Source organism: Gouania willdenowi, unplaced genomic scaffold (genome assembly GCF_900634775.1).
Source record: "Gouania willdenowi unplaced genomic scaffold, fGouWil2.1 scaffold_17_arrow_ctg1, whole genome shotgun sequence".
NCBI lineage: Eukaryota > Metazoa > Chordata > Actinopteri > Blenniiformes > Gobiesocidae > Gouania > Gouania willdenowi.
Genome location: NW_021144930.1, coordinates 5,264 through 23,811, shown reverse-complemented (window position 1 = coordinate 23,811; position 18,548 = coordinate 5,264). Strand labels below are relative to the sequence as shown.

General features: G+C 37.2%; 1 protein-coding gene across 3 annotated transcripts; it reads right to left on the bottom strand.

Moving 5' to 3' along the window:
* Window positions 1–10,206: 10,206 nt before the first annotated feature.
* Window positions 10,207–15,983, bottom strand: LOC114458776 (forkhead box protein J1-B-like). 3 transcript variants are annotated; one of them, XR_003673144.1, is made up of 7 exons: window positions 15,826–15,983; window positions 15,196–15,542; window positions 14,258–14,462; window positions 13,677–14,138; window positions 11,705–11,886; window positions 10,506–10,716; window positions 10,207–10,386 (listed from the first exon to the last, which is right to left on the bottom strand). XR_003673144.1 is itself a non-coding variant. In XM_028441168.1 (5 exons), exons 2-4 carry the CDS (start codon window positions 15,498–15,500, stop codon window positions 13,503–13,505), a joined length of 1,146 nt encoding a protein of 381 aa, XP_028296969.1. In that variant the 5' UTR covers window positions 15,501–15,542; window positions 15,826–15,983; the 3' UTR covers window positions 12,360–12,497; window positions 13,495–13,502. The 3 variants fall into 3 exon arrangements, 1 of the variants encoding a protein (XP_028296969.1); XR_003673143.1 differs by having other exon boundaries at window positions 10,506–10,710; XM_028441168.1 differs by lacking the exons at window positions 10,207–10,386; window positions 10,506–10,716; window positions 11,705–11,886 and adding an exon at window positions 12,360–12,497 and having other exon boundaries at window positions 13,495–14,138.
* Between the last annotated feature and the right edge of the window lie 2,565 nt (window positions 15,984–18,548).

The window sequence follows — 18,548 nt, the reverse complement described above, 5'->3', positions numbered from 1 at the left end:
ATATTTAGAATAGGCTTTTTTTAAGGTAGTGGGGTTCCTCAGGTTAGGGCTCTGCTGTAACCCCCTGCAATACCCATGGAATATTTTACATTTTAGAACGTAACTAAAAAACTTATTGTTGTAGTTTTTTTTCCCCAACAAATTATATTCTCCAATTAAAAGATTTGGTAACATAGGTAATGATTTGTTGTATATTAGATAGTTGTGTATCAACTGGACTAATGATAAAGGAATTGATTTACTTATTTTGTTAAATTCTCTTTGAGAGCAATTTAAATCATATTTTCCTATGAAATCTGCATAACTCAAAAACGAACATTATTATCCATCAAGTCGGGGTCACAAAAACAATATGTCCTAGTTAAACATTATTGATAAAAACTGATTCCCTGCTAATAGTAATTACTCTGTAGTTCCATATAGTCAAATTGTGAGGGGAAAAGTTGTGGGAAAAAACCATCTTTGAAAAAATAAGAGCTTGTTTATGGAAATCGGACTACTTTGTAGGAATTCTGTTCACGTCAAAGTTACACTTCAAAACAAAATCCAAGCCTCCTATTTGCTGAAATAAAGATCTTGGAATGTGAAACCACATAGAGTTTGGTTGGGAAAGACAAGATTTGATCCAGTTCAGTCTGAAGGTGCCAATCATAGACTAAATCTGGGGCTTTAATACCACCACTATCATACTCGCCTTAACAAGTTGTGACTTCTAATGTAGTGTGTTTTTATTCCTCCCTAAGAACTGATAAATAACGAGTTAGCTTTATTAATGTTCATGAGGAAATATATATGAATGACAGGGATAAATCAATTTGGAAAATACCTTCTGCTTTAGATAGTGATTCTACCAAAGATAGTAGCGTCCCTGGTTAGCCAATGGCTTAATGATCTCTTCACATTACTCATTACGATTTGTAATGTCTAGTGTTCTTCCCTTTTTACTATATTTTTAGAAATCAACATATCCTAAATACTTGACTTCCGTCTCAACTCTAATTGAGGAAATAGAGGAATCAGAGCAAGGTGTGGATAGGGAGTAATTCACCATTTTTTGATATTAAGAGACAATCCTGATGCTTTAGAGAATAATGAAATAATACTAAGAGTTTATCCACTATTGGATTTATTCTTTAAAAGAAACAGGTGTCTCTGCAAATTGGCTTATCTTAAACTCTTTGTTAAAAATTGTAATTCCTGTATATCACTGGAGTTATTGATCAGAACTGATAATAACTTGTTGCTAGGATGAAAAGTTTGGGGAGATGGGGGAACCCTGTCGAATTCAACGTAACACCTCGAATCTAGGAGTCACACCAGGATTCAGAGAGACTGAACTAGTGATGTCAGTATATAGCATCTCTACAATGTTACAGAACTGTTCTCCAAAGCCCAAGAAGTGAAGTGTTTTCAGTAAAAAGGGATGTTCAACAGTGTCAAATGTCTTGAAAAAGTCTATAAATAACACCAGACTGTCTGTTTCAATATAATCTCTATAATCTAACATATCAATAATCAGCCTTGTATGGTTATGAATATTTCTGCCTTTTACAAAGGCTGATTGGCATTCATCAACTATATTGTTTAAACCCATATCTAATCTCTTAGAGTACACGTGCTAACAATTTATAGTCATTACATAAAAGAGTAATCGGCCTCCAATTGTCAAGTGATAATTTATCCTTATTGGGTTTTGGGATTAAGGTGATTATTCCATGTTTCATAGTAGAAGACAGGTGTCCAGTTGAAATACATTCTTGAAAGGCCTTAAAGAGCATTTCTCTGATATCGTTCCAGAAAAAGGAATAAAATTCCACAGTTAAACCATCAATACCTGGTGACTTTCCTTTTGGCATTTGCTTCATTGCTATATCTAACTCTTCAATTGTAAGATCATCCTCCATATGCTGCATAAAGTCTGCGTCAATTGTTTTTCTTTTCTCCCTAATTTCCTCAAAAAACTATTTGCAATCATCCCCAGCAAATTTGGATCCATACAGATCACTATAAAATGTTCTTATTTCCTCATTTACCTGTTGTTGATTATCAATACTTATCTTGTTAACAAGTAGCTTATGAATTTTCTTTTTTATTTGTCTTTGCTTTTCCAGACTAAAGAAATGAGATGAATTTTTTTCACCTTCAATCCAACGAGCTCTAGAGCAAACAAATGCTCCTTTGGCTTTATCCAAGTATAGATGATCAAGTTGGTTATGCAAGTCATTTAATATAACTTGTTCATCTAAAGATAACTCCAGTTTATGACATAGTTTATTGATATCATTTATAATGTCCTGTTGTTTTTGTTTCTTAGCTTTAGAAATGTATTTACTTCTGCTAATGGCTGTTTCTCTAATTTGGAATTTAAACCACTCCCATTTACTTTAAGGTGTCATTTCTAATTTAATAATTTTCTTTACCAAATTTTTAGTTTCACTACAAAATTCCTCACTTTCAAGAAGGCTACTATTAAATTTCCATAAAGGGTTAGGTATATATTGAAGCCCATCAGGCTGGAGACATATTGTAATTGCACAGTGATCTGTCAGGGGTGAAGCTGTTATCTCACATTTATGCACATTATTAATTAGGTTTGTAGAAATTAACCAAAAATCTATCCTTGAATGTTGACCGTTGTTAGCAGAATTAACCCAAGTATATTGCAAAGTATTGGAGTTTCTCATTCTCCAAATGTCAATTAGGTTTTCCTTGGAAATAAAATCAACAATGATTTCCTCATAATTATGATATTGTCCCTTTGGAGGAAGCCGGTCCATCCAGAGGTCAGGAGCCAGGTTATAGTCTCCCCCAACGATGACTTTGTCAGTGGTGTAAGTCAGTTTCCATTCCTCCAACAACTTACTTTTTTGTTCTGAGCTTTTTTGTTATAGCCATACACACATAAAAGAATTTAATTTTCGTCGTTAAATTCCACGGCTGAATTCCTCCGTTGAATGAGTCTCTTGTAAGAAAATTAAATTGCACTTCTGCTCTTTACAAAAAGAAAAATTGTCTTACGTTTCACAGTATTCCTGAACCCCCTGGCGTTTAACGACATAAAAGATAACATTCACAATATAGAATAAATGTGCAAGGAACGTGATGTGCAGGGGTGAGATACACATATATCCATAATACAAATCAATAATAACGTTTTTGCAACAACCTTAAACATTTCAAACCTTCAAAACGTCAGTGCAAAACAGTCAGAGTACCTGTACTGGAGCAATGAAAGCCCCACAAAGATAATCATTTAGGGTCCACACGCTGGTTGTCAATCAGAGCATACCCTTCCTTTAGGAATGTTCGTTTCCCTTTCTTCCTGGCCTCCACAACCAGGGGCCACAGCTTGGAGCGAGCCTCCCGTTCCTCTTTTGAAAAATCCTCTCTGAAACGAATGTGCATCTCGCTGCACACTCGTGCCTCTCTGGACTTTTTCCACACTTCATCCCACACCATTTTCAACCAGAACTGGATGATAATTTGCCTCGGCGTGCTCGGTGAAGTAGCGGTGTTTCTCTTCCCCAGGCGGTGCACAACATCCACAGTGTCTCTCAGACGATCCACAACCATTGGAACAATTCTGGTGAGAATCATGATGACAGCCTCTCTCGTGTCTTCACCTTCCTTCTCCTGGAGACCGGTCAGCCGGAGATTCCACCTCCTTTTGTACCGAGCCTGTTCCTTACTTGCATTATTAAGCTTGACATTTTCCATATGAAGCTCTTCAACTTTTTTCTGAAGCTGAACAATTTCTTTTCTGTTCTCACTTGCAGCCACCGCATTCGCTTCAATACGTCTGTCAAAGCTCTTCATCAGTTCAGTCTGATCATCCACTTTCCCAGTCAGCACCTGAATTGCGTGGAGAAGAGTAGCGTTGAAATTTTCCTCTTCCTTTTTGTCGCCGCTTGCCTTCAACTTCTTGGGTTTAGGGCTTTTGATTGGAGTATGGGCCAGGTTTATCCTGCCTGCTTTAGAGGTTTCATCTACCTCAATGTCTTCCACCTCACCGTCCGACACGGATAGAACAGCAACAGGTTGAACACACACACTGTAGTCGTGGTCTGACATTTCGGTACGCTCAATATATGACTAACAAAGTCAAAAGGCTTTGAAAATGTTCCTTTTTGGTAGGCTTTGGGTTATTGCACCACAAAGTTCACAATTCCAGGAATACACAATGTATTTATTGTGAGCCTGCAAATAAGTGTCCTCTCACTCCGCCATCTTGGATCCTCTCCATGATGGTGTGAATGTGTTTGCAGTGGTTTTGTTCTTTGTTTGTAAGGAAAGGACGTTTTGGACTTAACACATTATGCATTTTTGTGTTTAACTGTGAGCGTGTGTTTCAATGTTTCATGTAATGTATTAATAAGGGTAGTTTGCTATGGTTTAAAGCTAAGTTGGTGTCAGTCTGACATTGTTGGGCTGCAGTTTAACTATTGGTGGAACATACATTTGAACATAAAGTCCTTCAGTGGAAACCAGTTATCTGCTTCTGCTTCTGCTTAGTTGTTAATGTAAAAACACTAGTTTTAAAATGGTGTGACTTCAGGACCCAGTGACCACCTTCTTAAAACTACACTCAAATATATTTAATTTAAAGATGGATTATTCTGAACCTGAAACATTTCCCTTCTTTTAATTCAACAAAAATAAATTAAAATAATAGATTTTCACTAACTATTAGGTTTGTAGGGGGACAATATTTAATCAATATTTTTGTGTATTTCTGCAATATTTCAGTGATTACAATGCTTTCAATGTGTTCAATGGTTACTTGATGCACATGATTTAATGATGGCAGTGTGTAATTCCTGCAATATTTATGTATGCACAGGCATTTTATTTTCATATAATCTGTTCAGATCAGTGTTTAAACTGATACAATAGGATACATTATTTTTTATATTTTTTTGCATTATCAGTAACTCAGGGTGTTTTATCCTTAATGTTCTCACTTACAGTTGTTCCAATGCCGTCATTATGTTGTCATGGTTACTTTGAGACTTCTACACAGTAGTTTCAGTGAAAAGAAACTTGTTGCACTTTATTTTATGATGGCAGTGTGTAACACTGTATTTTGTCCTCTGAATGATCAATATCTTCTGATGAACATATACAGCAACTTGATTTTTCATCTTTATGTTTAATTTTGATATTAACTGGGTAGAGTATCTCAATATATTACAATATTATTGTATCGTGACACGTATCGTATTGTAACATCATTGCCAATACTCACCCCTACTAACTATATGCAATTAATATGATTTAAACAAAACTTTTTAGAATTTTTTTTTGAGTTATTGCACGTCAGAAAAGTAAATACTAAATAAATCGTAACATTGTTTACTGAAATTGTACCAAATCCTAATATTAAAAATGTTTTTAGAACTAATATTCATAAATGCAGTGATGACTGCTGGATGCAAATTTCTCAAATTATATTTTGTTTATTCTTTAACTTTAATTGTGCAGCCAAAATATAAATGAATAAATAAATTCTACAGAAGACAAATGAGAAGAAAAATAAAATTATGAATAATGTATTTAATATTAGAAAGGTCCGCATTGCTGGCAGTAAGTCAAACTGGTTTCCAGTGAGGGTTGGACTCCACCAGGGCTGCCCTTTGTCACATGCTTTACACATGGTATGGTGTTTTTTCTCCTCCAAACACGACTAGTTGAGTTTTTACCAAAAAGTTCTATTTTGGTTTCATCTGACCATATGACATTCACCCAATCCTCTTCTGGATCATCCAAATGCTCTCTAGCAAACTTCAGACAGGTCTGGACATGTACTGGTTTAAGCAGGAGGACACGTCTGGCACTGCAGGATTTGAATCCCTGGTGGCGTAGTGTGTTACTGATGGTAGCCTTTGTTACTTTGGTCCCAGCTCTCTGCAGGTTATTCACTAGGTCCCCCCGTGTGGTTCTGGGATTTTTGCTCACTGTTCTTGTGATCATTTGACCCCACAGGGTGAGATCTTGTGTGGAGCCCCAGATTGAGGGAGATTATCAGTGGTCTTGTATGTCTTCCATTTTCTAATAATTGCTCCTACAGTTGATTTCTTCACACCAAGCTGTTTACCTATTACAGATTCAGTCTTCCCAGCCTGGTGCAGGTCTACTATTGTGTTTCTGGTGTCCTTTGACAGCTCTTTGGTGTTGGCCATAGTAGAGTTTGGAGTGTGACTGTCTGAGGTTGTGGACAGGTGTCTTTTATACTGGTAACCAGTTCAAACAGGTGCCATTAATACAGGTAACGAGTGGAGGACAGAGGAGCCTCTTAAAGAAGAAGTTACAGGTCTGTGAGAGACACAAATCTGGCTTGTTTGTAGGTGACCAAATATTTATTTTACAGAGGGATTTACCAATAAATTTATTAAAAATCCTACAATGTGATTTTCTTGATTTTTTTTTTTTCATTTTGTCTCTCATAGTTGAGGTATATTTATGATGAAAATTACAGGCCTCTCTCATCTTTTTAAGTGGGACAACTTGCACATTTGGTGGCTGAATAAATACTTTTATGGCCCACTGTACATGCAGGAAGAAATGTATGTCAATGCACAGTTTTCAAAAGTTGAAATCTTACAGTATTAATTTTAATTATAAGATGTTTTACATTTAGAAATTAAACAATCAGTTATTTTAGTTAGTTAAAGATGTTATTTACTGGTGATTTAAAGCAATATTATTATTAATATTATTTAGCATTTAGTGGTTTATTGTGTCTGTTTATTTGATTTATTAGGTATGTATGAGATGTTTAATGTGTAATAAGTTTAATTTTTAAAATATAATTATTCGTATTTGTTAATGATTTAGACTTTGTGCATTTTGGATCAAACTGACATTTTAGTGTTAATCTGAGTTTCCTAGTAATTTATATCTGATTTGTATCATCGCTTACGTACATGGTTGTTATTGTTAGATTTAGATTAAGTCAAAATCAGATGTTCTGAAATTGTTTGTCCTTGTCCTGTGGGGCTTTAAAAAAAGTTGGATTGACTGAGAATGTATTTTATTAACAGGATTATTGATTATAAAGATATATAATTACAGGATTTTGATTATAAGATTATAATTACAGGATTATTGATTATAAAGATATATAATTACAGGATTATTGATTATAAAGATATATAATTACAGGATTATTGATTATAAAGATATATAATTATAGCATTACACACAAAAAGAAACCATGAATAATAATCCATTCCAACACTACATAAGTGTAATATGCCTATGTTTTCACCGTGCCAGGATGGCCGAGTGGTTTTAACGTATCCATAGCTACGGCCTTAATTTTATGACCATTAAAGATGACGTCACAATTGCTTCTTTTTACATCGTGACGTCATCTTCCACAACCAACAACCGTGAAGCTGGAGGAGAAGCTTGAAACATTTTATTTACACATTTATTTTAATCTATAATTAGTGCTAAATTCTCCAGGTGTTCATATAGGGTAACAGATTTAATTTATGTCCATGTACCAGTTTAACACAAGTTCTTAAGGACGTTAAACTCAAAGCTGCTCTGGGTTTTATTGAACATTTTATTTCTTGACACATTTTATTTACAAATTGTGTTCATTATGAGTGCTAAATTCTCCAGATGTTCAAGGGTAACAGATTTTACTTGTTTTCATAAACCAGTATTCTACAAGTTCTTAAAAAAAATAAAGGATATAGAATTTGCTGGTTTAAAAACACTGTCTTATAATTGAAGGAACATTTGTTATACTTTTTAATTACAGTACAGTACATTTAGTAGCATGTACTTTTTTACTTTTACTCAAGTAAGGGAGCAACTTCAATACTTTTACTTTTACCAGAGTTATTTTTATTCAAGTATCTATACTTTTACTTGAGTACTGAAGACTAGTATTTTTGTCACCCTTGCAAAAAACACAAATTAGACCATTATGTGAGGTACTCATGCAGTGCCCTATCCTTTCATAGACCTGATCCATAATAAATCTTGACATGATTACCTTGTAAACCTTATTTTTACACAAAGGCACCTGCGTATAAAATGAATATTCTGCCAAAAAAAATTTTTAAATTAAATAACACAAATTAATTCAATTCAAAATAATAATAAAAAAATATAACTACATTAATGAACTCTGAAACTAAGAAAAGAACCAGCATTCAATGCTGTTTTGGTGCCGTGCATTACCTTTAATCTGATTGGTCGACTATGGTGTGATGCATTTGATTGTTGTCTGGTCATTTCATTCTTTGTAGTTTTACAAAATCTGTTGATCATTTTAACATAAAAAAATACTCAGTAACTGTTGGCAGAAAAGTAATAAATTACTTATTTTAAAACGTACTGTAAGTACAGGTCAAAACACTGATTTAGAAATATACTGAAAAAAGTATCAATAAAAAGCATTTCAATTACAATAACATGAGTACTTTGTAATCAGTTATTTTCACCTCTGATTAAGTATTACTAGCTTTTAAATGAAATATGTTGTTAGAATTTGGACTGCCACATCACTATTATGTATTTAAACCAATATGTTCACATGTAAAGTCTTCCTTTCATTGATTATCATTCAGTGTTATTTAATCCCACATTTAAAAAAAAACATCAGCTTTAAATATAACTACTACAGTATAGTAGTGGGAGGAGCTTAAGTAGAGTTGTCAATTATGACCAAATTCAATTCAATGCAACTTTATTTATACAGCACAAAATAGAAGAAAGTCATCTCAAAGCGCTGAGCAAAATAATTGGGTGGTAAGTGTAAAAATGTACTAAAAAAGTTTTAGCTAACACATTTACATTATTTATCTCACTTTTCTCATATTTAGCACATTTTCCTACATTTAACACAACATTTAACCACATAAATAGAGGTAAAATAAAGCATAAAATCTAAATATATAAATCTAAATCTAAATGGTATATGTTATATCTAAATGTTAAATCTATATCTAAATTTTAAATCTAAATGTTATATGTTATATCTAAATGTTAAATCTAAGTCTAAATGTTAAATTTTATATATATATTTTAAATATGAATGTTAAATGTTAAATCTGAATGTTAAATGTTAAATCTAAATGTGAAATCTTCATGTTAAATCTAAATCTAAATGTTAAATGTTAAATCTAAATGTTTAAATCTAAATCTAAATGTGGAACTTAAATGTTTCGTTCATATGCTAATTGACCCCGCCCATTGTAACCTCAACCAATGCACAAGCAGAGACACACAAAACCGTCCCACCCACCTCTTCACCAATATAACATATACCATTTATATTTATATTTATATATTTAGATTTAGTGCATTTTTTTACCTCTATATATGTGGTTAAATGTTGTGTTAAATGTAGGAAAAAGTGCTAAATATGAGAAAAGTGAGATAAATAATGAAAATGTGTTATCGAAAACTTTTATAGTACATTTTTACACTTGGTACCTCATACAAAATATAAAGTCCATAATAAAAAGAAGAAAGAACCCAACAAGATCCACATGAACAAGCATTTAGCGACAGTGGGAAGAAAAAACTCCCTCTTTTTTATAGGAAGAAATCTCCAGCGGAACCAGGTTCAGAGGTGGCAGCCATCCGCTTCTACTGGTTGGGGTTAGTGAACAGAGGGACAAACAGAATAGGATAAAAGGATAGTCCATCCAAGTGTTCCAGACTAGTTGAGAAGCGAAACATTGATGAGTCCATCCAAGTGTTCCAGACTAGTTGAGTCGCGAACCATTGATCAGCCCAAAGTGTCCCAGATTAGTTGTGCCGTGAGCCATCGATCAGGAACCGTTATCTCCAGCATCAAGACACCTGAAACAGAAAAGAGAGCGGAGGGCGAGGAAAAGGCACAGACTGCAGGATTCTCTCAGAATTTAAGCCGATATTTTTAATTCAAAAAATACCAAGAAGTGATCTGAAATGAGTACGTGTTTGAAGGTTGGATGTATTTTTCTGTAATGTTTATTGGAGTCAATAAGTGTAATTTTGTATCTTTCTGTTGTCTTTTTGTGGATTTTTGTTTTTTGTTGCCATTGTAATGTGATTCTGGAGTCATTTTTTGTATTTTTGTACAAATATTAAGTTTTGTTTATTTTGAGTGGAGCCTTTATGTATATTTTTGTGCATTTCTGTTGTCGTTTTGTGTACTTTTTGTATAAATGTTTAGTTTTTTGTTTTTATTTACTATATTTGTTATAAATACACACACGCACACACACAGACCTTTCTTGCATTATAGATAGATAATGAAAAAGATAATAAAGTCTTTGCCTCTGGGTTGATTTTCCAGAATCCTCCTCTGCCGGGCTCGTCTTTCTGTCGAGGGACCTTCATGAAACACTTGTTGAGGGACAAGGTTTGACGAATAGAGTTCTGTAACAAAGACACAATAAAAGCAAGATTTATTACAAAACCATTGAGCAAATATGAGTAAGTGATGATAAATGAAGGGAGATGGATAGTCATAAATAATAAAAGTGGGTGTCACTTACCTGCCAGGTGGGCTCTGCGTGTCTGTAGTAGCAGAAGTTCTCTTTGATCCACTTATAGATGGTGGACAAAGTGACTTTGGGCTGTTCACTGGCCTGCATGGCCATGTAGATGAGAGAGGAGTGGGAATGAGGTGGTTTGGCTTTGGGGTTGGTCTTGTAGTCCACCTCCACCAGAGGGATGGGCTGCATCTGGATGTGAGGGTACCTGGGTTGGAGTCAATTACATTTTTCAGTTATAATTACATTTTCAATTACCCATTGTCAATTAACAATTCAATTATGATTACAATGACCAACATTTTTTCAAATTACATTTCAATTACAATTTTTTTAAACCTCAACGTCAATTACAATTACATATTCAATTACTAAAGTTCATATACAATTAATCACTGACACTGTAATAAATAACCTAAATGAAGTTAACCTTCCTCTTGTGTTAGCTTTCTGTTAGCATCTCTTATGATAACTGGTCCTAAATCAGCTGTAAAATACACTAAAAACAAATATATATCATGTAATTTATTTCATATCTATTGGTTACCTTGTTAGGCTTCCTAATCAATGAAAATATAGGTTTTTTAATATTTTTGGTGTGTGTGTCTGAGCATTTTTGATATCAGTATAACACTCAGTTTCATTTTTGTTCAAATGATAAAATGTGAGAAAGCTTGAAATGAAACATGATTTAATAACTGTTAACTACATATGTGTAGAACTGAACTTAGAACTCTAACATGGATCCATGTGTTAAATTATAATTGTCGTTTTGTGTACTTTTTGTATAAATGTTTAGTTTTTTGTTTTGATTTACTATTTTTGTTATGAAAACACACACACACACACACACACACACACACACACACACAAACCTTTCTTGCATTATAGATTGATAATAAAAAAGATAATAAAGTCTGTGTCCTCAGTCTGTCCTTCATTGTATCATTTTTCAGGGCGACCTGTGTTGGTTTGATATTATTATCCTTAACTTTCAGTGAAAAAGTAAAAAAAAGAATTTTCAGTCCCAGGGAGCAAAATATGATGAAAACGAATATATAAACAAAGTTCACAAAAATGTATAGCAAAAGACAAATGAAAATACTGAACAAAATATGAATTAAAAATCAAAAAAAAAAAATACAAATTTAAAACTAATTTCCACATATAATACAATATATACATATTACAAAGATTCTTACGTGGTTTGTTATAGGACAGTCAGTGTTGTTGGTGGTGGATGGTCATAGGTAGATGTGAAGAAGCCCTCACTCAGACCAAAGCCTTGATCCAGGGTTTGGGGTACGGTCTCTGTCCCCACTGTGACCTCCACCAATGGCTGCACCTCTCCTACCTCTGACTGCTCAGAGAATAACAGGTCCATGTAGCCATAGGACCAAGATCAAGCAGTGTCTCTGTAGACCTCGTGGTCCCTCTACTGTCCGTAGGCGACAGGGTCTTCTGTTCAGGACTCATATCTTCATTAACAGAAGAAGTGCTTGCAGTGTCCTGATAGCCCTGGAAACGTTTCTTGCGTCTGAAAAGTCTGTTGACACACATGTCTGAGTGATCTGGGTTGATTTGCCAGAATCCTCCTCTGCCGGGCTCGTCTTTCTGTCGAGGGACCTTCTTGAACCTCTTGTTGAGGGACAAGGTGTGACGAATAGAGTTCTGTAACAAAGACACAATAAAAGCAAGATTTATTACAAAACCATTGAGCAAATATGAGTAAGTGATGATAAATGAAGGGAGATGGATAGTCATAAATAATAAAAGTGGGTGTCACTTACCTGCCAGGTGGGCTCTGCGTGTCTGTAGTAGCAGAAGTTCTCTTTGATCCACTTATAGATGGTGGACAAAGTGACTTTGGGCTGTTCACTGGCCTGCATGGCCATGTAGATGAGAGAGGAGTGGGAATGAGGTGGTTTGGCTTTGGGGTTGGTCTTGTAGTCCACCTCCACCAGAGGGATGGGCTGCATCTGGATGTGAGGGTACCTGGGATGGAGTCAATTACATTTTTCAGTTATAATTACATTTTCAATTACCCATTGTCAATTAACAATTCAATTATGATTACAATGACCAACATTTTTTCAAAGTACATTTCAATTACAATTTTTTTAAACCTCAAAGTCAATTACAATTACATATTCAATTACTAAAGTTCATATACAATTAATCATTGACACTAAACTTCCTCTTGTGTTAGCTTTCTGTTAGCATCTCTTATGATAACTGGTCCTAAATCAGCTGTAAAATACACTAAAAACAAATATATATCATGTAATTTATTACATATCTATTGGTTACCTTGTTAGGCTTCCTAATCAATGAAAATATAGGTTTTTTAATATTTTTGGTGTGTGCGTCTGAGCATTTTTGATATCAATATAACACTAAGTTTCATTTTTGTTTCAAATGATAAAATGTGAGAAAGCTTGAAATGAAACATGATTTAATAACTGTTAACTACATATGTGTAGAACTGAACTTAGAACTCTAACATTTATCCATGCGTTAAATTATAATTGTCGTTTTGTGTACTTTTTGTATAAATGTTTAGTTTTTTGTTTTGATTTACTATTTTTGTTATAAATACACACACACACACACACACACACACACACACACACACACACACAGACACACACACACACACAGACCTTTCTTGCATTATAGATTGATAATAAAAAAGATAATAAAGTCTGTGTCCTCAGTCTGTCCTTCACTGTATCATTTTTCAGGGCGAGCTGTGTTGGTTTGATATTATTATCCTTAACTTTCAGTGAAAAAGTAAAAAAAAAAGAATTTTCAGTCCCAGGGAACAAGATATATGATGAAAACGAATATATAAACAAAGTTCACAAAAATGTATAGCAAAAGACAAATGAAAATACTGAACAAAATATGAATAAAAAATCAAAAAAGAAATACAAATTTAAAACATATTTCCACATATAATACAATATATACATATTACAAAGATTCTTACGTGGTTTGTTATAGGACAGTCAGTGTTGTTGGTGGTGGATGGTCATAGGCAGATGTGAAGAAGCCCTCACTCAGACCAAAGCCTTGATCCAGGGTTTGGGGTACGGTCTCTGTCCCCACTGTGACCTCCACCAATGGCTGCACCTCTCCTACCTCTGACTGCTCAGAGAATAACAGGTCCATGTAGCCATAGGACAGCTGGTGGTTCATGGTTTCTTCTCCTCCTCCCCACCACCTTTCCTGCTCTCCTGTTGGTTGCTGCTTCCCTTCCATCTCACATTCCTGGACCCTAACAGCAGAGGTGAGGTCCAAATCCTCCAAGGTGTTACAATTTCCACCGAAAACTTCAAGACACGCTGCTGCAAGAATGTCAAGATCAAGCAGTGTCTCTGTAGACCTCGTGGTCCCTCTACTGTCCGTAGGCGACAGGGTCTTCTGTTCAGGACTCATATCTACATTAACAGAAGAAGTGCTTGCAGTGTCCTGATAGCCCTGAAAACGTTTCTTGCGTCTGGAAAGTCTCTTGACACACATGTCTGAGTGATCTGGGTTGATTTTCCAGAATCCTCCTCTGCCGGGCTCGTCTTTCTGTCGAGGGACCTTCTTGAACCTCTTGTTGAGGGACAAGGTGTGACGAATAGAGTTCTGTAACAAAGACACAATAAAAGAAATATTTATTACAAAACCATTGAGCAAATATGAGTAAGTGATGATAAATGAAGGGAGATGGATAGTCATAAATAATAAAAGTGGGTGTCACTTACCTGCCAGGTGGGCTCTGCGTGTCTGTAGTAGCAGAAGTTCTCTTTGATCCACTTATAGATGGTGGACAAAGTGACTTTGGGCTGTTCGCTGGCCTGCATGGCCATGTAGATGAGAGAGGAGTGGGAATGAGGTGGTTTGGCTTTGGGGTTGGTCTTGTAGTCCACCTCCACCAGAGGGATGGGCTGCATCTGGATGTGAGGGTCCCTGGGTTGGAGTCAATTACATTTTTCAGTTATAATTACATTTTCAATTACCCATTGTCTATTAACAATTCAATTATGATTAAAATGACCAGCATTTTTTCAAATTACATTTCAATAACAATTTTTTTAAACCTCAAAGTCAATTACAATTACATATTCAATTACTAAAGTTCATATACAATTAATCACTGACACTGTAATAAATAACCTAAATTAAGTTAACCTTCATCTTGTGTTAGCTTTCTGTTAGCATCTCTTATGATAACTGGTCCTAAATCAGCTGTAAAATACACTAAAAACAAATATATATCATGTAATTTATTTCATATCTATTGGTTACCTTGTTAGGCTTCCTAATCAATGAAAATATAGGTTTTTTAATATTTTTGGTGTGTGTGTCTAGAATTTTTTATATCAGTATAACACTCAGTTTCATTTTTGTTCAAATGATAAAATGTGAGAAAGCTTGAAATGAAACATGATTTAATAACTGTTAACTACATATGTGTAGAACTGAACTTAGAACTCTAACATGGATCCATGCGTTAAATTATAATTGACAATTTTTATAGGATTTTTATGGCAATTACAATTACAAAGTCAAGTATCTAAACTCAATAAAAAATGACTTATGATTACAACATTAAAACTACAATTACAATTATAATTACGCCATAATTGTAATTAATCATCCATTAAGCAATTGCAATTATAATTGACCCCAACCCTGGTACCTGGAGAACAGGGGACCAACGGTCGAGTCACTGCCGAGGTACTGAGGCATCCCGGTGGCTGCGGTGTGTCCTGCGGCGGGGCTGGACGGAGAGTCGGTGTCAAAGCTTTCATGGAAGAGCTGCTCCTGGGAGGAGGGACACCCGGGGCCACTGGGCCGCTCCGGGTCTGCACTGAGGATGGAAAAGTTGTGGAGCCAGTTGAGGCTGGTCAGGCAGTCATCAAGGGGGGCAGGTCCGGACCCTTGGACCTCATCCTTCGGGTACATCTCCAACCTGTCCACCTTAAACCTTTTGGCTTTAGACATTGTCAAGACCGGTTTCCTGGTTTGAGACTGAAGATGTTCAAACTGGCATGAAAAATGAAAGAGTGGAAAAATCAACAATAAATAAATACATAAAAAATATCAGTTCAAATCTAAAAACGTTAAGTCACACTGGATTATAACTACATTTTCAATATTATAAAACAAATATTTTCATTTAAATGTTTACTAGATTCAGGAAATTATCTGAATAAATAACTATATTTGCAATATTCCAAATCCAGCAGTATTTCCTAACTTGATTCAGGAATATCGCTGAATGTATGATTAAAGTTTGTAATATTACTAAAAAGCTTTGGTCACAAACCTTGGTCACTGCTGACCTCTGCTGGTCAATGTTTACGGGCTGGTTTTAAGGATATTAGACCTCCTTTAGTTCTATGTGTGAGTCTTTAGTGCTGTCACTGTTGTTGATCCTGCTGCAAAACTCACACTGCGGTTAATTCTGATATTTTTCAAATTATAACCGGCGTTACCATGACTACCTGTAAACAACTGCCACTAGTGGAAATTCAAAAAATGCATGATTATGAGCGGGGCTCCTGTAGCACTTTTAGATGAAAAAAAAAAAGGTTTTTGGGGTTAAATAATCTTGTATCTGTGGAAGTCATTAGCATTGTTGCTAAAGATGAATAAATGAAGGCAAGACTTGCAATAAACTAATTAGTCATTAGTTCAACTCTATTATAACCAGGTGATCTGGGTTAGGTTTAGTTAGTTAGTTATTAATTAATGAGTTATTAATATTACAAGAATTAGTTGCAACTTTATAATATTCATTAACATATATTTAAATGCTTTATAAAGCAATTGTTAAAGTTTTATAATCATCAATTTAACTTTATAATAACCATTCTGTGGTGAGCACTTGGGGATATTTCTCTCACCCAAGGGGTTGATGGGTAGGAGGTGTGGCTTCACGCCATTTATAATGTTTTGGCGCGCTTTGTATCAGTCAGTCTTGTGATGCTGTTGAACTGATTAAAGCTCTACTGACCTCCACCTGAGTCGTTCCTCATCCTGCCACATTGGTGACCCCGTATTGAACATGTTCGAGGAAGGAGAAGGCAGTGTCTCCTCATCAGCCATGTCGCCCCAACTCTCACAGCCGGCCGGCTTCGCCGCGTCTGTGAAGCTTCCAGAGTTCTGGCAGAGCGACCCGGCTGCGTGGTTCCAGCATGTCGAAGCGCTGTTCCACCTGCGAGGAATCACGGCGGACGACTCCAGGTACTTCTTGGTTGTCGCGGCTCTGGATCAGCAGTCCACACGGCGCATCATGCAGCTGCTTCGCGACCCGCCGCACCGCGGGAAATACTCCGCGCTCAAACAGCTGCTGCTCCGGAGATTCAGCCTGTCTGCCGCGGAGAGAGCGGATCGGTTGCTTTCCCTGCCCGGATTGGGTGATGGCTCTGCAGTTGACCTCATGGACGGCATGCTATCGTTGCTGGGAGCGGATGATGGAGGTTTCCTTTTCCCACACATTTTTCTCCGTCAGCTCCCGCCCGCAGTGCGCGCGGCTTTAGCCAACTCCCCAAGCCTGACGGATGGTGATTATCGCAGATTGGCTGAAGAAGCGGACCGTGTCCTGCTGGCTACCAGACGTCTCTCCGTGCTGAGCGTGGCGTCGGAACACCTGCAGCGGACGGAAGGGGACGAGAGCTCGGCGGTGGTGGCTGGAGTCTCCACCCGGAGACAACGCAGTGGCTCCCTGTGTTTCTTTCACCTGCGTTTTGGCTCAAAGGCGCGGCGCTGTGTGCCTCCGTGCGCTTTTGTGATGGAGGGAAACGCCAAAGCCAGCACTCAGTAGCGGCTGTGGGTGTTGGCGAGCGACAAGAGCTGCTGTTTTTGGAAGACTCCCTGTCGGGGAGACGGTTTCTGGTTGACTCTGGTTCTCAGAGGAGCCTTCTTCCCCCTGCAAAGTCGGACCTGTCGGCACGGAGCAGCGGCCCGCTGCTGAGCGCAGCAAATGGATCCTCTATTGGGACTTATGGCACCAGGTCTGTGACTGTTTCTTTTCATGGGCGCAGTTTTAAATGGGATTTTGTTATTGCTTCCATTACCGTTCCTATCATTGGTGCAGATTTTCTGTGTGCAAACAGTTTGTTAGTGGATGTTACTAATCGTCGTTTGATCGATGCTGTGTCTTTTTCTACTTTTCCGTGTCAGACTGGGGGATTTGGGCCGTTGACACACGCTAATTTCTCTGCGTCCGGCGGTGTTTATGAGCGGTTATTGGCGGATTTTCCGTCTTTGACTACTCCTGCATTCTCTACTGCGGTTACAAAGCATGGCGTGGAACATTTTATCCCCACCGCGGGCCCGCCGGTTTTTGCGCGCGCGCGGCGCCTCGATGCCACGAAATTGGCTACAGCGAAAGAGGAGTTTTCCACTATGGAACGTTTGGGGATAGTTAGGCGCTCCAACAGCCCGTGGGCTTCTCCGCTCCACATGGTGCCCAAGGCTGATGGGTCATGGCGTCCGTGTGGCGATTTTCGTCGTTTAAATAACATCACGGCGCATGACCGCTACCCTATCCCACACATCCAGGATTTTTCCACTCACCTGGCGGGCGCAACCGTTTTTTCAAAGGTGGACCTGGTGCGGGGTTATCACCAGGTTCCGGTGCGTGCGGAGGATGTTCCTAAAACCGCGGTGATTACCCCGTTTGGGCTCTTTGAGTTTTTGCGCATGCCATTTGGCCTCAAAGGGGCAGCACAAACTTTTCAAAGGTTGATGGACTCGGTGTTGCGCGACCTTACGTTTGTGTTCGTCTATTTAGACGATATCCTCGTGGCCAGCTCATCAGTGGTCGAGCACCTGTCGCATCTAAGGCAGGTTTTTCGGCGCCTTGACGAACATGGCCTGATTGTTAACCTGGCGAAGTGCCAGTTCGGGTTACCGGTGATCGATTTTTTGGGCCACCGCATTTCGTCCCAGGGCGCAGTTCCGTTGCCAGCCAAAGTGCAGGCCGTGGCAGATTTTCCCCGTCCGGTTTCGGTTAAATCTCTGCAGGAGTTTCTGGGAATGGTC

Coding starts and splice junctions, on each gene's coding strand:
- LOC114458776 (XM_028441168.1), bottom strand. CDS start 15,500: ATGTCTAAAGCCAAAAGGTTTAAGGTGGACAGGTTGGAGATGTACCCG. Junction 14,463..15,195: donor GTTGGTCCCCTGTTCTCCAG/GTACCAGGGTTG, acceptor ACTCCAACCCAG/GGACCCTCACATCCAGATGC. Junction 14,139..14,257: donor ACGCAGAGCCCACCTGGCAG/GTAAGTGACACC, acceptor TCTTTGTTACAG/AACTCTATTCGTCACACCTT.